This window comes from Melopsittacus undulatus, chromosome 6 (genome assembly GCF_012275295.1).
Source record: "Melopsittacus undulatus isolate bMelUnd1 chromosome 6, bMelUnd1.mat.Z, whole genome shotgun sequence".
NCBI classification, from domain to species: domain Eukaryota; kingdom Metazoa; phylum Chordata; class Aves; order Psittaciformes; family Psittaculidae; genus Melopsittacus; species Melopsittacus undulatus.
This window is the reverse complement of record NC_047532.1, coordinates 57,643,513-57,669,782: the sequence shown is the minus strand read 5'-3', so window position 1 is coordinate 57,669,782 and position 26,270 is coordinate 57,643,513. Positions and strand designations below refer to the sequence as shown.

The 26,270-nt window shown below is 40.3% G+C and overlaps 1 protein-coding gene across 2 annotated transcripts in view; it reads right to left on the bottom strand.

Annotated features, from left to right (window-relative positions):
• Nucleotides 1-26,270, bottom strand: part of VPS8 (VPS8 subunit of CORVET complex) — a 77,285-nt gene that overhangs the window by 25,422 nt on the left and 25,593 nt on the right. For both annotated transcript variants that reach the window (XM_031043652.2, XM_005143064.2), the window contains 21 exons: nt 25,698-25,733; nt 24,759-24,849; nt 23,647-23,693; nt 22,663-22,752; nt 22,229-22,275; nt 21,487-21,709; nt 21,131-21,220; nt 19,859-19,910; nt 19,555-19,597; nt 18,751-18,823; nt 15,415-15,534; nt 14,817-14,888; nt 12,113-12,232; nt 11,367-11,423; nt 10,896-10,978; nt 9,488-9,572; nt 8,362-8,460; nt 4,748-4,837; nt 4,292-4,338; nt 900-1,041; nt 120-209 (listed from right to left, as the gene is read on the bottom strand). In XM_031043652.2, coding sequence (XP_030899512.2) covers nt 120-209; nt 900-1,041; nt 4,292-4,338; nt 4,748-4,837; nt 8,362-8,460; nt 9,488-9,572; nt 10,896-10,978; nt 11,367-11,423; nt 12,113-12,232; nt 14,817-14,888; nt 15,415-15,534; nt 18,751-18,823; nt 19,555-19,597; nt 19,859-19,910; nt 21,131-21,220; nt 21,487-21,709; nt 22,229-22,275; nt 22,663-22,752; nt 23,647-23,693; nt 24,759-24,849; nt 25,698-25,733 — 1,797 coding nt within the window. The remainder of the gene's footprint in view (nt 1-119; nt 210-899; nt 1,042-4,291; nt 4,339-4,747; nt 4,838-8,361; nt 8,461-9,487; nt 9,573-10,895; nt 10,979-11,366; nt 11,424-12,112; nt 12,233-14,816; nt 14,889-15,414; nt 15,535-18,750; nt 18,824-19,554; nt 19,598-19,858; nt 19,911-21,130; nt 21,221-21,486; nt 21,710-22,228; nt 22,276-22,662; nt 22,753-23,646; nt 23,694-24,758; nt 24,850-25,697; nt 25,734-26,270) is intronic.

Below are 26,270 nucleotides of genomic sequence, written 5' to 3'. Positions count from 1 at the left end.
TGGATTCCAGTGGGAAATAAATTAAGAAGCAATGACAACATCAAACCATCATGCTGCTGGCCTGTCATGTCATGCTGGTATGTCAAGAGTGCCATGTTCAGGATTTCAGTGTACTGTACCTCAAGCATAACCAAAAAGGCACCATGGATATCTCCTTTCTTCTCCAGTAAATATGAAGAAGCTTCATGGAGCTGATGTTTCTGGGTTATCTGAGTTAAAAGGGGAAAATAAAAACCACAAAAAGGTAAATGTTTATCTTGGGAAGCCTGCCAGTGTTTGTTTACTCCACAAGACAGTGATGACCAGATGGCCAGAAAGGATTGTCTTCCCATGTGTTCACAGGCACCTTACCCAGCCAGAGTAGCATGCCTATTTCCCATCACTATGGGCTCTGCTGGGTTTATTTCTCAACTTGCACTATTGCTACCATCAGCATTAAAATCTTTAAATAAAAATCTGTAAATCAAGATCAAGGACAGATTATCGTCAAGATTTTCATAAAGGAAAGAAATGGCTGCTCTCCCAGTGCTAATCAGATTTTGGTACTGTCACTTTCCAAAAACCCCAGGCCCATGATTTCATACCTTCAATATATCAACCAACATTAACACAGCCAGCTTATATTCTGCAGTTACTTAGTAGCTTCAGAGCACTAATGGCCTTTTGCTTATTGGCCTAAGACTAAACTCAGAATCAGTACATTAATTATAGCTAACCATGCTGCAGGAGAGCAGTTTAGCAGCTCGAGGGAACAAACAGCATTAGAAATGGATTGGAAGAGTATCCAGGAGCTAAGCCACAAAGCAGGCTAAAGTACTTTTACAGTTCTATGATTCAACTGTAAAACAGTTTATATGAATGCTTCCCCTATCCCCTGTCGTTATACTTGTCTTTCCTACCTGGATGGTTTCTTCCAATCTGCAGTGTTCCAGAACTTTAAGTGTCTCCAAAACTTGGCCTGGGCTGTACTTACACAACAGCTCAATGAACTGCTCAGTGATGCTCGGTGGTAAGTGTATCAGTTCTTGGTTAATACCTTCTCTGTAATAAAAAAGCCACAGGAGACTGAAGTCAAATTCTAGCTCAGAAATTTGGCTGGAAAGAATAATTTCTTATTCAATCATGTGTTGTCTTTTTCCCCCAACACAGATGCAAAAAAATCTGTTTTTAAGAGAAAAATTACTCTTTTCCACTAGTTACTCGTGCTGGATGTCTGTTAGTAGATATTTCAGTTGTTCACAGCACATTCTATTGATGCTTCAGTATAAATTAGACAATCAAAGACCTCTTTGAAGAAAGATATCAGCACAGACACATCTTCAGAAATTCTACTGGAAAGGGGTGCAAAGAACTCACCTAAATTCTTCTGGCACCTATTATTCATGACTTGATGAGCAAACTGATCTTTTCCTTAATCATTTCACTCAAGAAATAAAGAGGAGAGAGAATGGAAAGAAACCTGGACATTCATACTGTTAAAAACTAAGCAACAGTCTTGAGACTTACAGGTCCTGCAATGTGACTATGGTCATCTTCAACATAACCATGCCAACCATCTCCCCTGCCAGAATCTATATGCTCTTTCCTAAAAGGAAGAGATAACCACTGGTTTCTCACAAAACCTAGCACAAGGGACCCTTGCAAGTGTCATGGTGAGCTGGTCAGTGAGAACAGCCATCATAACAGAAAATAAAAGTCTTGTTATCTGTTAGTATACTTATAGACCCAGAACACTGTGCTGCTAAGGAAGCTAATATTGTTGGTAAAATACACAACCACATACTGCAAACAGATATGCTTCACTGTGTTGGGTTTTTAGAGTTAAAAAATGTAAAGAGTTTAAAATGGAAATATAGCAAAAACTGTGAATAATGAGCTAAGCAATACCACATTCTCCATGTTCTGTGGTTGCTTGTAAGATACAAACATAAGGGCATTTGGTTTTAATTCTCTCAGGCAATTCCTGTTAACCCTGCTTCCTTCCTTCCCCCTCCTTTAAAATAAATCTCTAGCTAAATTAAATGGGCCAAATTAATCCCTAATGCAATTCCACCAACCAGAACAGTTACACTAGGATGATGAGTCTTGTCCACATATGATCAACCAATCAATCATTTGTGGTTGAGACATTAAAAGCTCATTTACTGCTCTAACAATTTTGTTCAAAAAACCCATATAAGCACTTCAATTGACTTGAGAGACAGATGTTTTCAGAAGAACCTCATCACTGTTTTATGCATAGATATACTAAAAACTATATGTTTATGTGCAGATTAGGTCATGCATAGCAAGATTTCTCCCTCCTTCCATATCTCTCCAAGGATACAGTTCAGCTCATTTCAATAGGTTTTAGAAGCAGACAACCTCAAAGCACTGAAAACAGACCACAGAACCTCAAGTGTTATAAAAAGCCCACAACCCTCCAGCAGTGTAGCATCTCTACAAAACACTTATTAGCAACATAGTTTAATAACAATAGGTTAAACTTTGGGCTTCCAGACCTTCTGATCTATGGTCAGTCACTGACACATGTGAATCCAAAATATTTAGTCGTATTTTGTTCATTTTTCTGTACTACTGCCCAACTTATCTGTTGCTTATTGAGTATTCTGACATCTACAACCCAGTCAGTACGTGGTCTACTTCCACTACTTGCAGTGCTGAACACAGAATCACAGAATGGTTTGGGTTGGAAGGGACTTTAAAGCTCATCTAGTTCTAACCCCTCTGCCATGGGCAGGGACACCTTTCACTAGACAAGGTTGCTCAAAGCCCCATCCAGCCTGGTCTTACCATATCTTACTACAGTGCAGAGAATTAGTTGATTTTGGAACTCAGAGGGAAAAAGGAACTTTCCTAAGACACATATGGCACAACAAGCCAAGACATGTGGTCTCATGCACCTTACTGAACATCAGTCCTGGGAGGAAAAGCGGAGATCTTTCAAAAGATCAGATACAGAAAACTGCTTCCTATTGCTAGTTTGAACGTGCATGTGCTGCTTTTGATTAGCAAACAACTACAGGAGAAATGGCTATATTTAGCTCTAATTGTGGTAGAGTTAAATTAGATACATTTATTGCTCAGATATTATGGAATCCACTTCATGCATAAGATTAAAATCCAGGTTAATTACTACCTTCACTGGGTCTCACTTGCTGCAAGTGGTATCATAGCATAAACAAAGTCCTACTTTACATGCAGTTAAGGGATCATTTCTGCTTAACTATTCAAATTTTAAAAATTATTCCATTATTAAAATCATCTCATTTCTCTTCTATAAAACCCAACCAAAATATTTACTTGGCAAAATTCAGATTTTATTTTGACTTGTAAGAAAATAGGTATGGAAGTTAACACCTTCCATACAAACATGGGTGTGAAATTCAAGAAATAACAAAATAATGTGTCCTTTTTTTTTAATTTACATCCCGGCAAAATACCAAAAGTGGTTAATTACAGGTTCTAGCTTGCAAAGCACCTTTCTTATTTCATTTCAACAAGAACTGAAACATAGACATTTGAATTTAGATAGTATTACCTTTTCCTGCTATGAATCTTCCTCATAAAAGCACAATTAATTTGTAGCTAACTGACAAAACAAGACCTCTCCTTCAACTGCATTAACAATTGCTTGAAAGCAATTGGAGCTGTGCAGATATAAATGTCTTACAAAATACACAAATAAAATCAAGGTCTTGTAGCATCTGAAATTGATTCAACAGAAAGAGAACACTCAGTGCTGAAATAGGGAAAAGAACAGGAGCAGATGGAACAAACATATAGTGAAAGAGAAGTTTGTACTGAAATATAGCAGCAAGTCTGAAATAAGACAGAAATGAAAAATGCCAATAGACCAAAATGCTTTTCTATTTATGTTAAAATTGGGTCCCTTGGTCAAGTAATCAAATAGGTGGGTTGAGAACAGAAACTGCCGTTTCTGAGAAAATAAATGGCAGTTTCAGTCAGAGTAACTATTTCACAGCCTTCCCAAAGAATCTGTTACAGTAATGCCCAAACTCCCACCAGTGTGGGGGACGTGTCACATCGCATGTACTGGAACCCACACCACCCCCAGTTAGGAAGCCAGCAAGGGCTATAAAGGTTACTCCCCAGAACACTGTTATTTTTGGGCTACCCTACTTGACTTGGGGCAGTTAGAAGAACAAGTCACCTTTTCTAAGCTCTTATCTTGGCTGTAGGCTGTCTACTGATACATCATTACAACAGAATTTATTTTAACCCAGGTTTTCACGCTGTAGTTTGAAAGTGGTCCGATTTTCCTACATACCTTGGATCAAGGAGACTCCTCAGAAACTGGAAGAGTAAGAACTGGTCCTGTAAAACATGAGGAGACAGAGTATTACTATTTTCAGTAATGTGCTATAAACCAGTGATTCCTGAACTATACACATAGAAGAAGATACTGTTCACAGCTGGTGCCTGCTGAACAAGTTGGTTTAGGCATATGTTTTGTGTAAATACTCAGAGGATATGTTTGCTGACAACTGCATCATTGAGTGATGCAACCTGAAACCCAGAGGTCATACATTTTTTATGGCCAGAACTCTACAAACAGGCCAAATAATCTAAATTTAGCAATTCCTGCAGCTGAGTAGTTATCCAGCTATTCTTCTTCTGTTTATGACATAGCAACAACTTACTATTACTCTTAGCAATCATTTCCTTCCAGAATGGCATCCCCACTGTGAAGAAGCACCAGTATCAGTGAAGTTGGAAACTTTACCTGAAGGTTTGTAATGATGCTCTCAATCTGCTCACTGAAGTGAATGGCTACCAAATCAGCTGCTTTACATGGGCTCAGCAACAGTAATTCCTTCGGAGAGAGAATCACAACAAAAATAATTGCTTTTAATTTCATAGGCAGTGTAATTACGCAGTATCGCAGAGTCCATTCATATTGTAACCACATCTTTGCCTAGATTAAAGCTATAAAATTATGAGTACCATAACACAAAAATTGATTTTGAAAAACAAAACAAAACATAGAAGGAAGGGTGGTTTTTAAAGGCATTTTTGAAAGTCATGATTTCACTACCTGAATGGCCTTGTAAGAATGCAAAGCTCTTCACACCAATGAGACCACATCTTAGTCCTCAGGCAAGGAAATTATTCACCAGATTATCTGACACCTGCCTTTCACCCCTGCCAATAAAACATTCCTAGTGTCAACTAGGAGCCAGCAGTAGAGAGGAAACAGAGCCCTCAGTTGACCCTAAGGCATTTTGCCATCAAATGGAAACAGTGTTTAGCTGGCTTGAACTGAACAGAACCAGAAGTTTATAAGCATGTTTCCTGTAACTGTTAACTGTAATTGATACCTGTCCAGATGTGAGGAAAAAAAACAAACCACTAAACAATTTCTTTATTGTTACAAAAGGAAAAACAACAATATTTTAGATGCCTGTGGGTTTGCCTCCTGGCACGCTCTAAGAGCCTTCATAACATACGTGTTTACAAAACCCAGAACATGCAATTTTTGCTCATAATGCTTCCAAACGCATCCGTATTTCCAAATACATGAGAAGCAACTACTTCAAACCAACATTGGCTACCTTGTAACCATTTCCAAAAGCCCCTGCTTACACCTACAGAGGGGAAAACATTGCTTTACTAAACAAAGCCAACTGTTACAGTGGTAAAGAAAGAAGCATACATCTGGAATTTAAAAAAAAAAAAAATCTGAAAAAGTTACTTAGCACTAGCTTGGTCTCCAGACAGCTATAGTAGCCACCAAATTCAGCCAATGTTAGGAAGAAACCAGGGTGAAGGGAAGAAAGCAAGCAACAAGGAAGAGTGTGACTACTCCACAAGCTCTTTAAGGAAGACCTATCATAGAAAATGCTTTTGGTGAGGTTTCCAAACCAAAATTTGTCTACTGTATTGTATGTTAAACAGCTCTGTGGTGTCTGACCCCACAGCTTTACTGCCTGAGCCACCACAGCTCTTAGCTGCTTCCCCAGCACTCAGAAGCACGACTTTCAGCTTGCAAGCCAAGGCAAAGGACCCAGAAGATCTTATCCACATCAGTTCAGAGGAATGCAGAAAGGATGTAGTGTGACTGCCCTAATGTGACTGCCCTATCTCATTCTGGATAAACCCTCCCTGGGAGGCTGGACTGCTGAAGATAGGACTGACTGGCTGGATGGAGATGACCCAGCCTTCCTGTAAGTGACTGCAGCTCTTGAATCACTGTGACCTTCACAGCCTGCCTGGGGCTTGGGTTTTCATCCTCTCCCAGGTCTGGACAACTTGCAAACATGGTGGTACTGAGGCAGACAGCCCTTAAAGGAGACAGAACTGACACAAGGCATGTAGGTCTGAGGACAGAAAGTGACCACCACAAACAGCACTATGATTGAAGAGAAGCCTTAGACTTTATTTTCAAGATAAACATCAAAGGACAACAACTATGCAGGTTGACAGAGAAAAGGAGTGGCACTCATCACAAACCCCACTTTCTGTCATACAGTCACCAGGGAAGCCTCTCTAGACACTGCTAGTTTCAACTAAAGAGTTCGGTTTGCTGCTTTCATACCTCAGCAGACAAAAGGTCAGTTGTTCCAAGACCTGAAATCACAGCACCGCCTTAATAAAATCTTATTTATTATTTTAAGTCTTCTGAATGTCTGAGAGCAGGATTAATAAAATGGAAAATAACAAAAGCCCATAGCAGCCAACAAGCTGCTAAACCACATGAAATTGTATATACTATTCACCAATCCTGGGAAACAGAAGATGCCAAAAGTAAAGTGGGAGTTGATCTTAGTGACAGCACCCAAGAAAGGTGACCAACAGAACAGATTATCTGCCCAGCAGCTTTTTGGAGGAAACTGCAAAAAGCATAGGTGAAAGCACCTGGATGTTATCAAAATGGTTGATGGAACAGTGCAGGAAACCCTGTTTTTAAAGATGGTGACTTCAGAAAAGTACCAGCTCTGATAAGCTAGGCACTGGGCACTTCTGACACTGCATAATAATCAGAAGTAGCTCCAGACAGAGAAAACAAACAACTCAATATGAAAAGCTGAAGTCTTAGCTTACCAGAAGTTTACCAAAACTGGTAGAACACAATGAGAAACACTGGAAAGGGCAACCCAGGACATTTTTGATTTGTCCTAAGACACCCAAACATGGAACAGCAATTGTAAAGGCCTCAGGCTGAAGAGCAAGAAGACCTACCTGTGATTTGACAGACACAAAATAAAGCTTACAGAGGGAGGCTGACTCATTCATAATGCCAAACAATTTGGGTTGTATACACCAATACGAGACAAAAGATGCAGTAGGACAACAAAGTAGACACAGGAAGCAGCAAAGCAGACAGAGTATGCTCAACTTGGAATGCCCAGCATGGAACCACAGTTGCTCTGATTAGGTAGTAACAAGCCAGGCCAGTTCAGCCACAGCACAACCATCATGCCAACAATTCCCACAGGCTCTGAAAGTGCATCTGAAGAGTCGGTGTGAGCTCAGTGAACTGCACGTCATACAGCTGGATTCACAGAATTCCTTTATCGTTTTTTAATCATTTTCCCTCTTGGCCCATTTTCCTCATTAGACACGCACCAGTTGCAGATGCTGGCAGAGATCAAAAGTATTCTGTATCTTCCAAACGTACCCAGTACTTTCTTTGTTCACCTCACAGGATACAGACTTCTGTGGCCCTTTTCTGCTAAGTAGCTGAGCAAGTGCATGACTGATTGTTTTATAGACAGAGGTTCCTGGCTTATTTCCACATAAGCCTTCAGGGGAATGACACCACTTTATAGGAACTAGAGATATTATGAATTCTCCATGTCTACTGACTGGACAATTGTTTCAGACACATCTCCATTCCCTGAAGCAACAACAGCTTAAAGACATGGGGAAAATTACTAGCTAAAGAAGTCTAGCAAGAGTGTGTGTCTTACAGTAGAAGTCATGTCTTCAAACAGGTTAGAAGTGCCAGGGTACCAAGGTTGAATGCTATTATCATTGTAACATAAGGAACTGCATACCACAGACCATGAGGTCAACGATGTCAATGTCCTGCCCTTGCTGCTGCTGCATGCGCAGTCTCTTAAAGACTTGCTAATGCATCCCTTCCCTGCTATACAACACTCACTAGCCATTATCCCCTGATAAGGTCCTATTATCAAAAGAGCAGGAAACCAAGGAAGCCATACTAAATCTGAGAGATGCATTTATATTAATCTATGAGACTACTGAACCTTAAAGTGACAGCTTTCTAAATAGTCATGATTCAACATTGTTACACTTTCACTGTCAGAACAGCAATAGGCAGATAAAACAGGAATTTCAGTATCTTAAGTACCACAGGTTAAGGATACACTGTACCTCTATATGTTCCAAAGCTTTCTGCCACACCGACTGCTTTTCTTCAACGCTGTAGCCAGGCATGGACAGGATGTTGTGAATATAGTTGAAAACTTCTTCCTGTAAGGCATAAAAGCATAGTTGGCATAGTATGTTCTGCAGCACCACTAACCACATTAGATTTTGTTATGAAAGTCTTAGGTGACCCCAGGGCTAGTCCTCTCTTAGCAAGTTAGCATAAATTATCTCCAAGCAAGATTATATGTCTCTAAATAGTTTTTGAGGAACTGCCAGGGTAAAAAAAAGGCAAGAGAAACAGAACTGATGCTAAACATGTTAAGCATTGAGGTCAAAGAGAATTGTTCTTCCACTATTAAAAATGTCCCCCTCTTGCTCACAAGGGAAAAAGACAGGACATCACTCTTTAGCTAGGAGCATAGCCAGAGAAAAGTATGCTCCATCAGAGGGTAAGTCAGTTTTCACAGCATATTCCTGAATTCCTCTTCAACACCAGCCTCTCTCCCAGGTTCTCCTGCACTGTCCACAGCTCCAATGCTCTCTTGTGCCAGATTTTTTGACCATTTCGCTATCACAACATATATATTCTGACTCAGTCACTCACATAACTTTCAGCATAGTGGCTTTACAAGGACTTGGTTAAGATCCCATTTGCCAGCTTCTGTTGGTGGTAGGAAAGAGAATACCTCAAAAACTGTGGCAGATATGCAACTTGTGCACATGCAGAAGGTAATTGCAAAGAGGACTGCAAATTGCAAATTAAGGGCAGAGAAAGTCTGTACAAGGGGAGAAAAGAGAATTATGGTGGCAGAAGCAAAGTAGTATTGTAGTTAGCAACATCTGCAATCAATGCCATCCTGAACTCAAGTTTTATGTATTAGCATTACTTAAATATAAAAAGAAAGGAAACCTCCAAAGCTTTAAAGAGAAAATCATCTCTTCTCCAACACATGCATGAACAGAAAAAGCCTTAACTGTAACTAAGAATACTCAGCTGTAAAGGAGGACAGTTACTAAGACAGAGAAGTACTACAAAAGAGCAGAGCTGTTGTGCCCATTTATGCTCTGGACAGCAGGGCAGGCTGCTCTGCTGTGAAGAAGAAAGGGCAGAAGAACCAGATTTACTCACTTTTCTCACTGGATCACGCAGGTAACAGTCAATTATTTTGTCATAGCGAAGCTCTTGTTCATACATGAACTCGCAAATCTGATAGCTAAAATGAAAAATACTTTCTACATTAGGAAAGACACACTCAGCTGAGTCATCAGCATAGAGGCAGGTAGCTCAGATCCAGCACAGTCTGGCAGCACTCAGAAAATACAGCATGTTTTACAAAAAGCATCTGGAAGTATCTTGCATCAAGGTTTTCAGTACACAGATTGGGTGGCTCCAGTTTACATGTACCATCTGGTATCAGCTGCAGACTAATCAGCCTATCAATCTCCCTCTTTCAGAAAAATTATCATACAGAGCAACAAAAACTGGAGTTACAAAGGTAAGGGACAGAGGACAAAAGTCTTTGAAGAAATCACATTTCACAGGTTCTGCTGTTCACAGATCATCTTTTATTTCCATAAAACACTCGACTAAGCTAGGCCAATACACAAGACTAGTTTGAAGACATACACTGAACATGACTCAATAATGTGTGATGACACAGTTCCCTACTATCAAATTTTAATAAGCATCTTAAGTATTTTGAGACTTCAGATAAAAAAGGATGCAGTTCAGACAGAACAAGTGAACATTACACTATAGGTCTTTCAGCTCTGATGGAAGAGGCTAGCTGGTGGTCTTGAAGCAAGAAGGAAAAAAAATGCATTTCTTGAGTCTGATGAATTTGACTGAGTAACTCCTAGGGCACACAGGAAAACAGCCATGGTAATCCCCACCACTGGATCTCTAGCCTTCTCACCCTTTGTAGTATGGCGGATTAATTCACATAATACCCAAATTCAAGACTTGGTTGAAGATGCTCTCACTGGCTGACTCTGCTAAGGCATAAGAGACTCTTTCTAGGAGTGTAAAGCATCTAAAGGAGATGGTGGAAATTTTAAGCCTTTCCAGACATTGTGTTTGTCTCTCCTACTCAATTCTAAAATAAGTACCATGGGGGTGGCTCCGGACCCCTTCATGCTTTTAAATCCACCTGTGGGTCTCACCCCAATGAGTCATCTCCATCTGTCAGTGGTATTCAAATATACAACTATACCTTTGAACAAAGCCTGGGGTCTTGTATATGAAGTGCCAAAACTCATCAAGCCCCACGGAGCTTCATGTTGAAGGGTTTCCACAGCTCTACCCCCTCTTATCTTAACAATGCCTTCTGTAAGAACACCCAGTAGAGATAAGGCAGAAAGACTGGGACTAAATATAAACATATTAGATGAAGCATATGTGAATGCACAGAGAAAATCATCCCAAACACAGCTGCAAAGCAGGAACAAGAAATGTGGAGGAAAAAGATTTGGAGGAGTTTTAAATCTCATACACAAGATGTAAAGGCAACATATATATATTGTACACAGCAACTTACAATTCAGCTTTTTCTGCCATTTGGATAAGACGGCTCTCTTCAAACTGTACAATCCCTCCTGCCTGGAGTAGTTCTAAAAGGACCTGCAGATATTGAAGACCAGTTATTTGTATTGCTCTAGCAGCTGTCATCAAACTGCTCCTGTTCCATTAAGCTTTGTATTAACACAGAGCTTATTTCACAGACCTTTTGTAATTGTCTGTCCATTAGATAGGAAGGTCATAAGTTTTCCAGGATTTTTTTTTCCTCTGTTCTTACTTGTCCAGCAGGCAATGCTGGGGTAGGATACTCCTTCACTTCTGCTGTGTATACAGCACTATCCAATTCATCCATGCTGGCCACCATTCCTATGCTAGGTGTCTGCTTTGGCATATGAATTTCAGCCAACATCCATTCCCAGGGAGGCCAAACTCTGCTCTACAGTCTGGTCATACTTGGTGCTTAAAGAAACATTTCCTTGAAGGCTATTACCTGCTGCCTCTCTGAATGGCGGGAGTCATCATCTGGACTGCACAGAAATTCAAGGACCTGCACAAGGGTGTAGAAGTTAGCATGACCTAGGCCTGCTTAACACAGCTGTTAGCATAAACTCAACAAGCAGATTGTGAGCATCAATAATGGAAAGAGCAAATCAGAACACAATGGTGCAATCTGAATTAACTATTCATCTGTGAGGTACTCTCTACTTGGTCCTTTAACTAAGGACACTTAGGAATACTGGAGCAACCAAGTACTGCTGAAAGACTCCAGGGAAAGAAACCCATGACTTTGCAACACAATATAAAACCAAACTTTGGGGAACCCAGAGAATATAAAGAACTAGGTGACCCTGTGGCCCTGTCTTAGACTACATGCCAAACAACTGAAACCACTATGCTGAGCCCCTTGACTTATCTCCTGGACTGAGCTATCTCTCTCAAGGAAAAGAGGAAATCATGTAATTAATAAGTTTAATGTATCTTTAATTAAAGTGTTTGATCCAAATCTATTTAGTCTCCACAGAGCTTAAATTATGACCAAAGATATATAGAGCTTACTGTGCTTCTGTGGTCTCTTCTACTCTGCTTCTTCAAAACCATAGCAAAGTCCCAGCAAGATGCATGTTTTATAATGCATCAGTACTTCCAGAATTGCTTCTGTCTACAGCACTAGCCACACTTTCTGTAGTGCTGTGCCCTCTTTGTGATTTTTCCCAACTTTCACAAAGGAATACTTGCCTGGTCAAAAAGTGTCCTGTTTACAAACAGTGTGTTGTTGGGCTTGGCGAGCTGACGGGCAAGGAAAGTAAAGAGACAGCCAACTTGAGATGGCGTGAAGTCAGAATTCTCCACCATGACCTGAGATGCATTACAGAGAAAAGGGAAAAATAAAGACACAAGTGACAGATTCTGCAGCTGCAACAAGAAAACCCTGTACAGTCCTTGTGTCTCCTCCTGCCCTAGACATCTATATAATCTCCTGGTGTTAGTCCATCCTGAAGATTAAAAGGTAAAGCCACCTTCCACGGCATTTAGCTGTCTGACCTTAAGACAAACAGTGGATGTGCTCTTGCTAAATCACCTCTGTCCTAAAGCTGAAGAGGCTCAACCTTCTGTTGTGTACTTAAGGGAAGTATTCTTGTATGTCCCTGATTTTTGGGTGTGAAGGGCCTCCAAGCTCATGCTTATCTCCACCTCTGTAGTCTGTGCTGATCACTGGACATGTAACAGAGCTTCTGAGCAGAGAAATGTCACACGAGGAAAAAAAGATAAAATTAAGAATTATAGAAGGGAAGAAAATAATTTGATTTCTAGCCCCAGACACCTACCTCTTCAACTGTGGTATGCAGAAGATCTGATCTAATGACTAAGAAACTCTAAAAACTAAAATGACTAAAAACTATAGGTTTGGGGAAAGCTTTCTTTTCTCACATTAAATTAGCTGTTAGTCTATAAATATTTTGGAAAACTTCTAACTGTGCTAATTTGACTTGAAATTACAGAAAAAAGAATATCTAAGATTCACTACAAAAGGTATTTGAAACCTGACGACTGTTTGTCACCCATCAGGCATGTAGCAAATAAGTGTGATGCGTCCCGACTTGGTATCTCATATGATACCTCCTCATCACTAAGGGGATATGAAATGCCCCTGTTTGGAGAGTCCCCCTCTAAAAGTACTGGGTTTAGCTGGGAGGAAATCCATCACCTAAACAGTTCTGGTAGCTAAAACCTAAGAATTGCCCATAGCAAAGCCTAGACACAAAGCATCCCAGTTTATAACCTTATTCAGTCTAAGCTTGAGGGAAACAATTTCTTAAAGTGACCTAGAGCTGAAGATCATCATGAGCTGCTAATGGTTATCTTGCACAAGTAAAGGCAGACAGGTAAGACACATGAAAGTATCAATTAGAGCTCTGCTTGAAACATCAGCTATTGCTATAATTCTTTTTTCATCTTCATTTTCTGTTTAAAAAGGCCATTTCCTACAGAAGCCTAATAATGCTAATAGCATTAAATATATGGCTCACTAAAACAATAGACATGTTTATTCATTTTTGCTTTGTTTTTCACAAACTGGGTCCTCTTTAGTCCCTGTGAACGTGGAAATACTGCACCTCTGAAACAGAGCAACCTTACAGAGGCTGCAGGCCAACCACGTGGGTGTTCTAAAAGATGATATATTTGGCAAAGTTTAGGTCAACATTAGCAGAACATCTGTGTTGACCAAACAATTTTAGAAGTGCAGCTATTTCCTAAGATTTTTTTTCTCAATTATAAATTTAAATAAAAAGTTCAAAGATTTTTTATTTAATTTTTATCCAGAAGGACAGCAGATTCCAGACTAAGGGACTAGCAGTTCTCATAACACCAAACTGTCTGTCTGTAGATGCATTTAATCCTGCAGCATTTCTCACAATTGCCTTCCTTTCCCCCTCCAAGAGCAGGGTTGGTGGATATTTGCTACTTGGCCAGCAGCGCAGAATAGGGCTGTAAACAGCTCCATTCAGCCTATGCAGTGCAACAGGACCATATTCCACAGTAGCTCCAGAACACAGCTGCAGTATGCCACCTCCTGCTGATGACAGCTAAAGACACAAAAAATCATGGTCTAACTCAGCACACGGCTAACATCCTACTCGGGCAGACTCACAAAAGTTTCCCCACAGTGGCATTATCTCAGCCCCTCCACCACAGCCTGCGGCAGCAGTGCTGTCACTGAACTCACTCGCTGGTGCCCTTGCTCTCATCTATCAGTGATGAAAGTGACTGGGAAACGCTACTTATGATATGTTTATACATAAACAGCTTCTAAGTGGAGTTACTCATTATTAATGCTGACAGCTTAGAAGGGGGAAAGCAAACGGCATTTGGCAGAGATAGGTTTTTAATGAGAACATTCATTGTTAAGGAACATGGTTTGGAGACGACAAGTGATTTCTAGAGCACCAGCCTGATAACTTTGACATTCCTGTTCTCTCCCATTTACTAAAGATAGGCCTGTCATTCTGGGTACATTACATCTCAAACATATTTACAGATAGAGGGAGCAGGGTTTTATCAGAAGAGCACTGGCACACTACCAAACTCAGGATTCCTAGGACCCTTTTTTCCTGCTCAGAAGGAATCAGAAAGTGGAATCAATGAGAAGCTTATCAAAATAAACTTAACAGTGCAGAAGAGAAAACTGACAATGAAGTACAACCCAGGTGAAAGACAGGAAAGGAGACCTCTCTGTCACCATATTTAATGTGCATGAAGCATCACTTCCAAATATGCAACTGACAGCCCTGGCTGTTAATCCACACTCCAGCCCATCACCTTCTTTGAGGTGTTATCCACAGCAGGATTGGGACACCTCATCCAAGTTACAGGCTTGGCTGCACAATGTTGTACATAATCACTTAAATGTAAAGAGAGGTTAATTTTTAGGCATACTCACTTTCAGAAGTATGTCAACAATTCTCTGTTGATATTCCACAGCTTGCTTGTCATTCTTAAAGTCTTCAAAAGTCTGCATGAAGCAAAACACTGACACCTTGAGAAGAATACTCTCTACTGCCAACCCCAAAAATACAAACAGACGCAAAGAAGCAGCCATATCACAAAACTGACAATGCCTCTAAATCCCTTTTGTGCATATCACCAAAGCAGCAGGTTCCAAGACAAGTTAGGTAAAACCCACAGGCAGAGGAAATTTGGAAAGGAAGAAAGATGAATCTTTATGCAGGAGAAAGATGTAAGCACTAAAATACTCTTTCCAAATGCATTATTCTTGTTTCACCTGTGCTTTAAAGATGGCTTCTGTTACCAGTCTTGACTGTATAACATCATGCTCATTAATTTTTGCTTAAGGACATAGAGAACTGCTGATATTTTATAGAACACACTAAAACTGTTTTAGCATCAAGCCAATAACTTCTGGTTTAGCTAAAGAATAAACTTTTTAAAAGGAATTTTAGAGATCATGCAACTATGACATAGATGAAGGAAGAACTGGGGTTGCATTTTTCTCTTGGAGGAGATCTGTGATCTCTTACCAGTGCAAGAACATTAAGAAATTCCCGAGTGTCGAAATGTAGCAACGTACGAACATAAGGGTAGACCTCTTCATCCACAGATCCCTCAGTTGAATGCAGCCGGATGAGAAATTCAAAGACCTGCAACGAAAATTCAAACAGACACAGCAGATTGCCTCTGAGTTTCAGAAAATTGACAGCACAAGCATAGGGAAAAGTGGCATCATCACCAGCTTTGCACTTAAGCTTTAAATCACTTTAGGAGCCCATCAGTGTTCTTACTTGAATGATGTTTTCTTCTGCTTGTTAGCAAGAAAAAAGTTCCCTTCCTTAGACTCACTAACCAATTGAAGATCAATCAAAATATAAGATCAAGCAAAAATTAAGGCTTATGCTTGCAGACTGAAGCATATGAATTTAGGTAACTCCCTCCCCTTTTTAGCATCTTTCCTGGGAAGCTGTGCAACTCCTCCTTATCCAGGGCACAGCTCCTCTCCTCGTCATCTGTTCCCCTGGGAAGAACTAGTCAATCTGCCTCCTCATTCTCATGCTCAAAGCTTTTGGTGCTGCAAAGACTAACTTAGGTGCTGCTCAATTTTGCCTCCTCCACTGACTTCATAGTTCCTGAAATATGAGCATGTCTTTCAAAATTAAGGCAACTTCCTTTACTGAACCGCTGGCAGAGGCATCCAGACCCTTCCAGGGAATGAACAGGGCAGCAACAGCTCCAGTTGTCTCAAACACACTCACAAGAGACGTGGCTATTAGCAGAAAGAGAGCATACTGGCTAACGCTCATGAGTATGTATTAAAATACACACTGGGATCCCATGGAGTACTGTCAGGCAATATGCTCTTCCCAGCCATTCTCAGGAAATGCCATGTTCTCTCATGTACTCATATTCTGAGTTAATTTTCCTGTCACCACAGTGATAGTGAAGCCAGGAGTTAGCAGCTTGACTTTCAGACCCACAACCTTCCCCGTTGGCCTCCTTGAACCTTCTATCCACCTTGCCAGCTACGAACAAGTAAGAAAAAAAAACCATCCAGACTGTAGCTAGAGTGGACTCAAGTATCCAGACAGAAAGGTGTCACTGAAGCCAAGTTCTCAGGAACAGTATCAGAGGTCATAGAAAGGAGAGGTTGATGGCTCTTCCCCAGAGCATCTGCTGCTGGGTGAGCTATCACTTGCCTTCACGCTATGAGCCACAGTCTGTTGCTGTGCCAGCTCTACTCTGTGCAGTGGGCAACTTGGTAAGGACCATAAGAGAGGGCAATACCCTAGCACTTGATCAAGCAAAGGGGAGCAGACTGGTTTGCACACTCTGTGAGAAAAGGGTCTACAATAACCCAGAGCTACCACATACATACAGCTACAAGCTCTGGATTAGTGAAAAAAGCCCAAACCAGAGAGCAAACAAAACCAGAACACCCCGCCACCCTCAAAAACAAAACAAGCAAACAAAAATTCCCCCCAAACAACCAAAGAAAACCCCTCGAAACACCCAAACCCACCACACCACTAAAACACATTTGTTTTATTTTACCGCAAGAAGAAAATGCAAAACAGAAGGTGCTTTTTCTCACTGAAATCCTGTAACTAAAGTGAAATGCTAGAGACCCCCAAAAAATGTCTGCAGTAAAACTGGCCAGAAACTCAGGAGTTTTATGAGCACAAAGTGATCAGGAGCATCCTGTGTTTTAAGAAATTGTCAGAGATGATTCCAAAGGACTTAAGCTTTGCCTTAAGCCAAGCTTCAGACGCAATTTAAAAAGAAAGAAACAGTCTGCTTGAGGGCTTTTATGGAAATAATGTACCAGGAAAGGAGATTTACTTTGGCAGTAACCAAGCCAACTTTCATTACATGTAACCTGCATGTCTAGTCACGCTTTTGGCATAAGTTCACTGTTATTCTAGCTAGGTACTAATCCTTAAGTTAGTTTTATTATAATGCTTATGATGAAACCATTAAGAACATGCTCACACCTGTCCTGAACAAATTATAAGGCATATGCAATAGTACTTGTTGCCTTGAAACAACCTGCCAACATCTTGGGCAATCCAGATGGAAAAGGTTATTTCTCCCAGTTGAAAGCTACTGGTGCAGAGTCAGAACAGTGTGATGAATCTAGCTCAGCCAAAAACTATCCACTGAACAGGGCGGCAAATAACAACACGAAGAGATGAAGCTCCAGAATCAAACCTTCTCCCAAAGGGGGACAGCAGGATAAGCCTGTGCTGTTATGGGCTACCAGCACACAGAAGCTTTAAGGTATTGTCTGCTGTTCCTACAGCACCCTGGAAAGATGATTGGAATATTAGGCCACCATTCTTCCTAGTGGGACTAAGCAGAACAACAAAGAACAAGAGATGGGTAGTCAGCCTTTGCTCAACCCACAGCATGTAGAACAAACAGCTTTAGAGCCTATACATGTAAAGACTTCTCTGAGCAGTTAAGATTCTGTCTTATAACCAGAGTGGCTGGACAGGCTCAGGGTCAAGTCTCCCAGAGTAAGGTTTGCCAAGATGGGTGTATGAAGAGGAATTCAGTATCAGCTTATTGCCTCTTAACCAGAGATGGAACAGACTGAGAAAGCAGATGATCTTGCAGTCACCACAAGACCAGAAAATATCAGGCCATGGGTTGTCTCATGATCTTTCTCAAAAGAAGCAAGAAACTGGCTACCTTCTAAGTTCTCTGAAAATAAGCTATCTCTTTAGCTGACGACTATCGGAAAAGGGAATTGTACAAGGATGTAGTTTGGAGCTCTTGACTACAACATGCTCTTGACGTCAGCTGAATATCTACAGTAATCATAAGGCTGGAAGCTTATCTTCAGCAAACACAATGTTTTGATGAGCAGAGACAAGCATGAACAAGTTTTAGCAACAGACAAACAGAGGAAGGAATATTTAGTTAATGTTCTTTAATACTACCTCCCTTTCTTCTATCCCATGTTACATGCATTTGAAAAGAGAGGAGATCCCCATATTTGACATGTTATAGTCAAGTTTAGAAAGAAGAGACAGCAACAAATTTCTGGTAACTTTGTGGTAAAGAGTAAGGAAAAACCAAAAACAAAGCCAATCAAAATTAGTCCCACTAAGAACTCTATGTTCCTGCACCCCAATTTACAATTGAAGGAAAAATACAAAGTTTAAATGTTTAGATTGCAACAACTGTTTGATTTAATTTCCTAAAAGTTTGTTTGGTATTTACAGTGGTACGTACTCATATCACAAGGTTACAGCTATCAGACTGAGAACAGTTTTCTATCAGAATCCCATGAAACAAGACATATGTACCTTCTTTTAAAAACCTCACACAGGAAAGTTCCTTTCCAAAAGGTTGCTCACCTGATTTTTAACCAAAGGTACCAGATCTTCAGGAATATCACCCAATGGATATGCACGGCCTGCCAAGCAGCAGCTAAAGAAAAGGAGGAGAAAGGCATTTTTAATACATCCTGACATGAGTTAGTTTTCAGGATGCTTTTATAACAAGCCAAACTATTTTATGAATCATGAAAGCAAGCACTGCAGACTGCACTGCTCAATTAGCCAATTCACTGCATGAATTTGCATCCAAGGTATGCCATTCCACAGCACTAAAGGTATGGAGAAACTCAGCATTTCTCACAAAAATCTTTAATCTTGCGTTTTAGGAAGCTGGAGTAATGCAGATTCTAATGTTCACCATCTAGAGTAGATTCCGAGAAGAGAAATTCCCTAATTAATCATTACCTTGCAATCTCAGAATGACTCCTGCAAATGACAAGCAGCACAGAAAGCAGCAACCGAGAAAAGCTATCCCAAAAGGCATGGTGGAAAGGGCTAAAATACAGCTTTTAAGGCTGCAAGTCCTCGTTCAAAGAGCACTCTGTCACACACAGAACAAAAAATGTATGCTAACCAAATTTTAAGATATGGTATTGGTGTATCAGCAGTAATCTGAGCTATAAAGCCGCCAACTTTACCCTACCTATCCACTTGCACCAGGTGTAACAACAAGTTACAGTAACTTCAAGTCAGCTGTACAAAGTAGCCATTGCTATTGCACTCAGGCCTCAGAACACACCATAAGGTTCTGCAACTATAGTGAGTTAAACAGTTGGTGTCAACCACTAGTAAATGCCTCTAACCCTTTCTAAAGGACCTTACCTTATATATACAAGCAGCTTGTTGCCCATTACCACCTGCTCATCTACAAAACAAGAATTATTTGTTACCTTTTCTTCACAAGACAACAGACAGTTGCAATTCTTTTCCCCAGTTGTTAGCAAAACATTTAATCTGATACACATGGAGAGGTTAACACACCATAAATAGTACCAGAAAACTTTTCTGTTCTCCAAGACACAGGAGACATATATTTCCTTCTTGCATCCCTCTGTTGAAGTGACTAGAGATATTCAAAACATCAAATATCAAAACTAGAAACCCTTACAGAGAAAGAATTCTGTACCTGTGAGAGACTTCCCAGCATTCAGTGGAGGAGCAATGACTTTGAACAGCTTCTGCAACAAGAACGAAGGCAATGCTCAAGCAGCTGGAAAAGCTCAAAGCAAAGAATCCATGTGGGTTTAAAGCAGAGGTCAATGGTGTATCTTCCCCACAGAAAGTCTGCTGTCTCATCATGTCTTACAATTCAAAGGCTCAGGAGACACCAAGATGTGGCAAAGGATACTTTTCCCAGCTGATGTTATGACATATAAGAAAAGAGGCCCAGAGAGTGCTCAGTTTGGGTACACAGATAGAGGACTCATCTAAATACCTAGCTCTAGAAAGCAGAAAAAGTTATTTGTACTTGTACAGCTAGTGCTAGATTTCCAGATGTCCTTTTTAAATCGTGAACACTTCAAGAGTATCTTTCCTTAGAAATATCAAATTCTGTTGTAACTGCTAAAAATTGGGCAGTTTAAGGTTTTCACACTCAAATGGACCCAGCTCCCCTTTTCAGCATTACTGAGAAAATAGCAGTACTTTGTTAATGAAATACACTGATGTTATAGCTATAGCCTTCAAGAGCAATTGGTGTACCAGGCACATTTTCAGGATTACCACCAGCAGCAGCAACAGGGCCTCCAGTAACAGCATTACAGAGTCCTGTGCTTACTGTCAATAGATCACACCCAAGAGCTAAGTATGAAGCCTGCCCCAGTGCAAGGACTGTTTCTAGCTTTTTTTCTGAATTCTGTACACAGGTAAGCTCACACTTTGTTTCCATTACTCTTGAATACATATTAATATACTATGGTGTCAGCAGAGGAAGAACAGGAAGAAAAAAAACGCATGAGGTGCTCATACAAGCTCTCACACCTATACCCCCATTAATCCTATTGTGTAAAACACTGATGCTTTCTCAGCACATCATGTCAATAGGCCAGGATCATCACAAGCAACAAAGCTGTTAGAAGACATCTTGTTTTTCTGCTTCTTTTGTTTCATGTTTGTTTCAGTAACACAACTAAATTTCCTGCTCTAACTTTGCAGAGCATTACCACCTCAGCAGGGAAACTTGCGTTCTAAAGCACTGTAATTAATAACTGCTTTTCTCCTCTACTGCATCTAGTCAAATACACTGCATATATCATGTGATTTCTCCCTTGAATTAAAAAGAACAAGAATATCTACACACTGAATGAAAAGATAATGCATTGGGTTTGAAATGCAGTTTCTCAGAAAAAACGTGCTGAACACACAGAAATCAACTCACTGTACTGAACATCTTTCCTACCTCCATGGGACTAATGAAGTCATTCATCCCACTGTTATAGACATAGATCATGGCATCATAGAGATGGTTTTCCCAGCATAGAAGAACCACCTGCAAGGCAAACAAAGCATAACAGAGATATACAGCTGCTCTTAGCTCACAGTTTTCTTATTTCCAATTTGATCCAAGGGACACAGGACTAAGTTCTGTTACAAATTAGTGACTAAAAGGCATGAATGGGTTGGACTACGTAAGTTTTGTCTGCTAAAAGGTGACACCTTTTCCATATGCTCAGCTGTGCTTTAAAGCACAAGAAATTTGCATAAGCAACTAGCATATGCTGTCATCTTTTAGAGGAACTCAATGAAAGAGCTCACCTGTTGTATGTCCAAGCTGGTGATATCCATATGCACAATGCAGGCTTCCAAATTTTCCAGCCTATTCTTGTCTTGGAAGTGAAGCAGCAAGTCTTTCATCACTTGAGGTGTGATTCCCCTCAGCTTATCACTTAAGATATATGGCTCCAAGCACTCCAGAAAGATGCCTTTAGCTACAGAATTCTCACTCATCTTATCATATATCTGGTTAAATAATAAATCCCTAGGAGGAAAAAAGTGTTTAGTTATCAAATAACCTTAAAATCTCCTTATCTGTTTTCCAAGGGCTCCAAATTAAGCTCTAATTTCTCTGTATTTATCCAACTCAGGAGCAGAATGCCCTGTTCAGCTTCTTTACTGATGTAAGTTACAGGTAGCTACACAGAGCCAATCAGCTATGGATGCTGAAAAAAAAACAAAACACCCTGCTGTCAGAGGGGAAATTACAACAAGAAAAAAGAAAACATATCAGGGTACCTTCTTTCTTAAGGTGATGGTGCGGGGGAAACAGTTCAAAGTAAATTCTTCCTCAACACATCAATGAAAATTTCAGACACTTTTGAGTATGTAGTACCCTGACTTTAGTATCAGTTTTTCAGCATTTCTCTAAACTGTGACAGGATATACAATACAACAATGACATTACATGATTCCTCTAAATCATGTGATATTATAGGAAACAGTACTCAGGACAACATGGATTTGGGAGACTTGGGAGACAGGCTTGCAAACTCAGACTTACGTGCGCTGGAGTAAGAGACAGTAATCAACTATGACAGGCACCACATCCTGAGAAAGAAACATAAAAAAGCTGTGGGGATTGGCAAAAATCCTGCCAAATAGCACAACCTACAGAGCACAAAGTGAATCCTGGCCAATACAGAGCAGAATCAATGAGTTATTTGAATCAGCTGGTAGTTGGCACAGTTACAGGTTTTCCCATATGCTGTTTCATATGGAGAAAAACCCTAGTGATACTTCTGCAGAGGACAGAAAGCATACAGGTTCAGCTATGGCTAGGCAGCAGAGCAAAGTCCTGATTTCATTAGTGCACACAATAGATGAGAGTGTTCAGGTGAACCACAGCAGTATTATTTAAAACTAGACAATTTTTGCAGCAAAGTCTGATTAAAAAATTTCAAGATCTATACAAGAGAGTCCTCTAGAGCATCATACCTGAAAATGTTGCTCCATAACCTGGATTTTCCCTTGGTCAGGACATTTCTTCAAAGTCCGATCAGCATAATGGAGAAGGACTTCAACCATCTGAATTACAATAAACAAGAAAATTCATTAAAATCCCAGACTAGAGACCCTACTTGGTAGCACATTTAATAGACTGACTTGGAGGCTGGCAGCAGTGTAAACTTTGTTGCCCCATTTTGGGTATGACCTACTGTGGGCAGGGAGAAGAGGCTGCCAGAAGACAATGGTATGACTGGCATAGAAGTGGCCTGGTGGGACACTGAAGGCCTACACTAACTTTAACTGACCCAGAAACTGGGCAGCCAGTCAGATTTTCAGGCAGATGAACATACTTGGAAGCACAAGGCTCATGTGGGTCATGTTTTTACATAAAGCTTAAGTGACAGTATCTTAAACAGCAAAACAAATAAGTTTTGCTGCAATAAAACCTGCAAATAAAATATACATGAAGAACATGTATAGCTCTTCAAAGTACAGGCTGAATAATTACTCCAATAACTGTATTTTTAAACATAACCTTCCCAGAAAAAGGTTCCTCTAGCAACTGAGCAGGATCACTTGATGAGTTTATTCCATGTCCATGTATACATGGAGCAGTTTCCATCTTGAGTCACCAAAGAAGCCGCTGCTATCTTGCTAACCAAAAGTCAGGAAACTCTGGAGTTACCTACAAAAAAGGTTTCTCTCCACTGTGAAGGGATCAGAGATCTCAAGGCCTGGATGATAACATCAAGTTTTGATTTGCTAATGTTGCAGATTTTATCCCCAGCTTTACCTAAAAGGTATTCCCAAGTCTCCTCTAAAATCCTGCTCACAATTTTAGCAAGAGGTGCACATGTACACGTTCTAGAGTTAGATGGATTAACTTTTGGAGGACAGAAACCATTTCTTCCAGGAACACAGTATCACATCAGTATACATGAAAATCCAGTTAGGAAGAGATCAGTGACTCACTCTGTCTGCAATCACTGCTTTCCGCTTGCTTGTGTCCCCAGACAAGCCTAGAAAGAATGAGGGGGAAAGGAAAACCATTAAGCTATTCTCATCTGAGCTACCAGTGAAAAGATAAAAATCCCCCAGTTAAGATGCTAACACCGCTACCCTTGAAACACAGAGGTCAGGATATCTAAATACACAGTTTTGTGTTCTACTTGTAGCCCAATCTCCTGAAAAGCTTATTCTCCCAGTGAAAGACTGTTCCAGCACAGGAATTACAAGAACAGATCTGGGTGCTGTTTAATGCTGAGGAAACAGTTACTGAGGGCTATCAAAGGCTGTGTACATGAGGCTAACTGCTAGAGGATGACTTGATGCAAACAAGCTGAATTAAGTGCACTATAAGGGGGGAAAAAAATTCTTACATGCCAACTCAAAAACACAGTTAATTCTTTGAATACTGAAAAACTATCTGCTTCATTGTATTATAACCACTCATTATAACTCATTATAACCACAAGACACATTTTGATATACCAGCAATTTCACAGCAGGAGGATCTTATCCCAAGAACTTGAGTCTTATCTGTCAAACCATCAGAAATTATTTGCTGAAAAGTCGATGTGTCCAGTCCAAATCAGACCATTCAAGTGGCAATTTCTGGCATAATAAACATGTTTATCATACCAAGCTAAGTGCTCAAAAAGCATCCTCCTTCATTGGTGCCAAAGCAGTTCTTTCAGTCAGTATAATCAGAAGTGACCTCAATGAAAGTCCCTGCTTGGCAGAATTGACACAACACCACACTGAAAATTACCTAAAGGTCACGCATGACCTTCATTAATATTTTGGCAGGCTAGATATTCAACACTGGATCCACCTCCTTAATGGCAAAGTGACAACAGACAGTAATCACAACACAGACCAAGTCTAACTTTCATCTGAAAACAACAGGCTGCTGAAGAGACTATGACTCTAAAAAAGCTGAATCAATCCACATAAAGCTGTTGTTTCTGCCAAACCCAAAGCAGCACATTGTACTTTCTCTTCTTCAATTCAATTATCTTTTTCTCCACTCAACCATAGTGGTTTCAATAAAAAAGATTAAAAAAACCCAAGCCCAAACTTACCTACCACAGCCTTTGCTTTCCCTTCATGAAAAGACCAAGCTAGAGCCAGGGCATCAGTGAGATGCTCTTGTTTCAGAAGGTGGTCAACTCTCTAAAATGACAAGTAATACTGGAGATCAGTATTACAGAAAAGCCCAATTTACGATCAGCACTTCCCAGTGACACTGTGCATGTAAGACTATTTGTAAGACCCTACCCAGAGCAGTATGTGCCACAGTTCAAGAAACTGAGCAGAGAGGAGGTACAGAGAACAGTGACTAGGAAAGAACAAAGGAATTGAAAGATGCTCTTACAAAAGAATTATGAAGGAGCTTTGCTTAGCTTTACAAAATAAAGTCTGAGATAGAACATGCATACATCAAATAAACATATGGTGAACTGAAAAGAACAACACAGGAACAAATAGGCATAAATTTCTTAAAGCTAAGAACTTTAATGTGGAAATTTATGAGGTTTCAGCTGTCAGAGAAATTATGTTAAAAAAAAATCTTCTATCAACAGAAACAAGGATCTAGAATCCAATGAACTTTCTAGGTAGTGTGTGTTGGATTTTATGATGTAGCTCCTGCAGTAGCTGGAGACAAAATTCAGTGAACCAGATTTCCTTCTGCTCCTGTATACATATCTGGCAGACAGAAAGCTTACATTTACCCAGTCCTCCAAAGCCATACCTTGCACTAACTTTATCTTTTTAACAGAAGCTGCCACATGGCAAGGCATTATGTCTCCCTTGGGAGAGCAAGATCTCCATTCAGCCTGCAAGTTTACGCAAGCAGGAGTCCCACAGCATCCCACCTTGGAAAGCAGTGTATCTATGATGCTGTCAGCACGTAGCAATCAGGAATCCTGAACACAGTGCTCGGAACATACTTCACAAATATTCCCTCCCTCCTCTCAAGCAATTCATACCTAAGCTGTACAGTTTTCCTCTCAACGTACCTCTCTCCAGCTTCTCAATGTCATGACATGAACAGACTAGAAAAGAAAGGGAAAAGAATCATTTAGATGAAAGTAAGTAACACAGTTCTCAAGCTCAGCATGGCAGGAATAGATTGGGTGTTCATATTTAACAGAAAATAATGCCTTACATGGCCTTAAAACCCATGTGTTCCCATAAGCCACCTCTCTCTTTTTCATAGACAGCCTGCACTGCAGGACAGGGAAAGTAAATACGATATTCCTTTTATCATTTCATGCAACGGAGTCTAGTTTTCCCTGCTGTCTTATTTTCTTCTGTTTACTTACTAGAGCATTTAGGACAGAAAAGTTGAAGCTTAGGACAGAGAAGTAATGTAATGCTAAGTCTACCCCGAAGTAGCATGAACCAGGATGCTGTGAAACTATGACCGTGTCTCATTTAGCCCATTCCTTGGCTAAAACCACATTACTGCACATTTCTGTAATCCCACAACATGCAGTAGGACAAGGAGGGAATGGTTTTAAATTGACAGAGGGAAGATTGAGATTAGATGTTAGGAAGAAATTCTTCCCTGTGAGGGTGCTGAGGCGCTG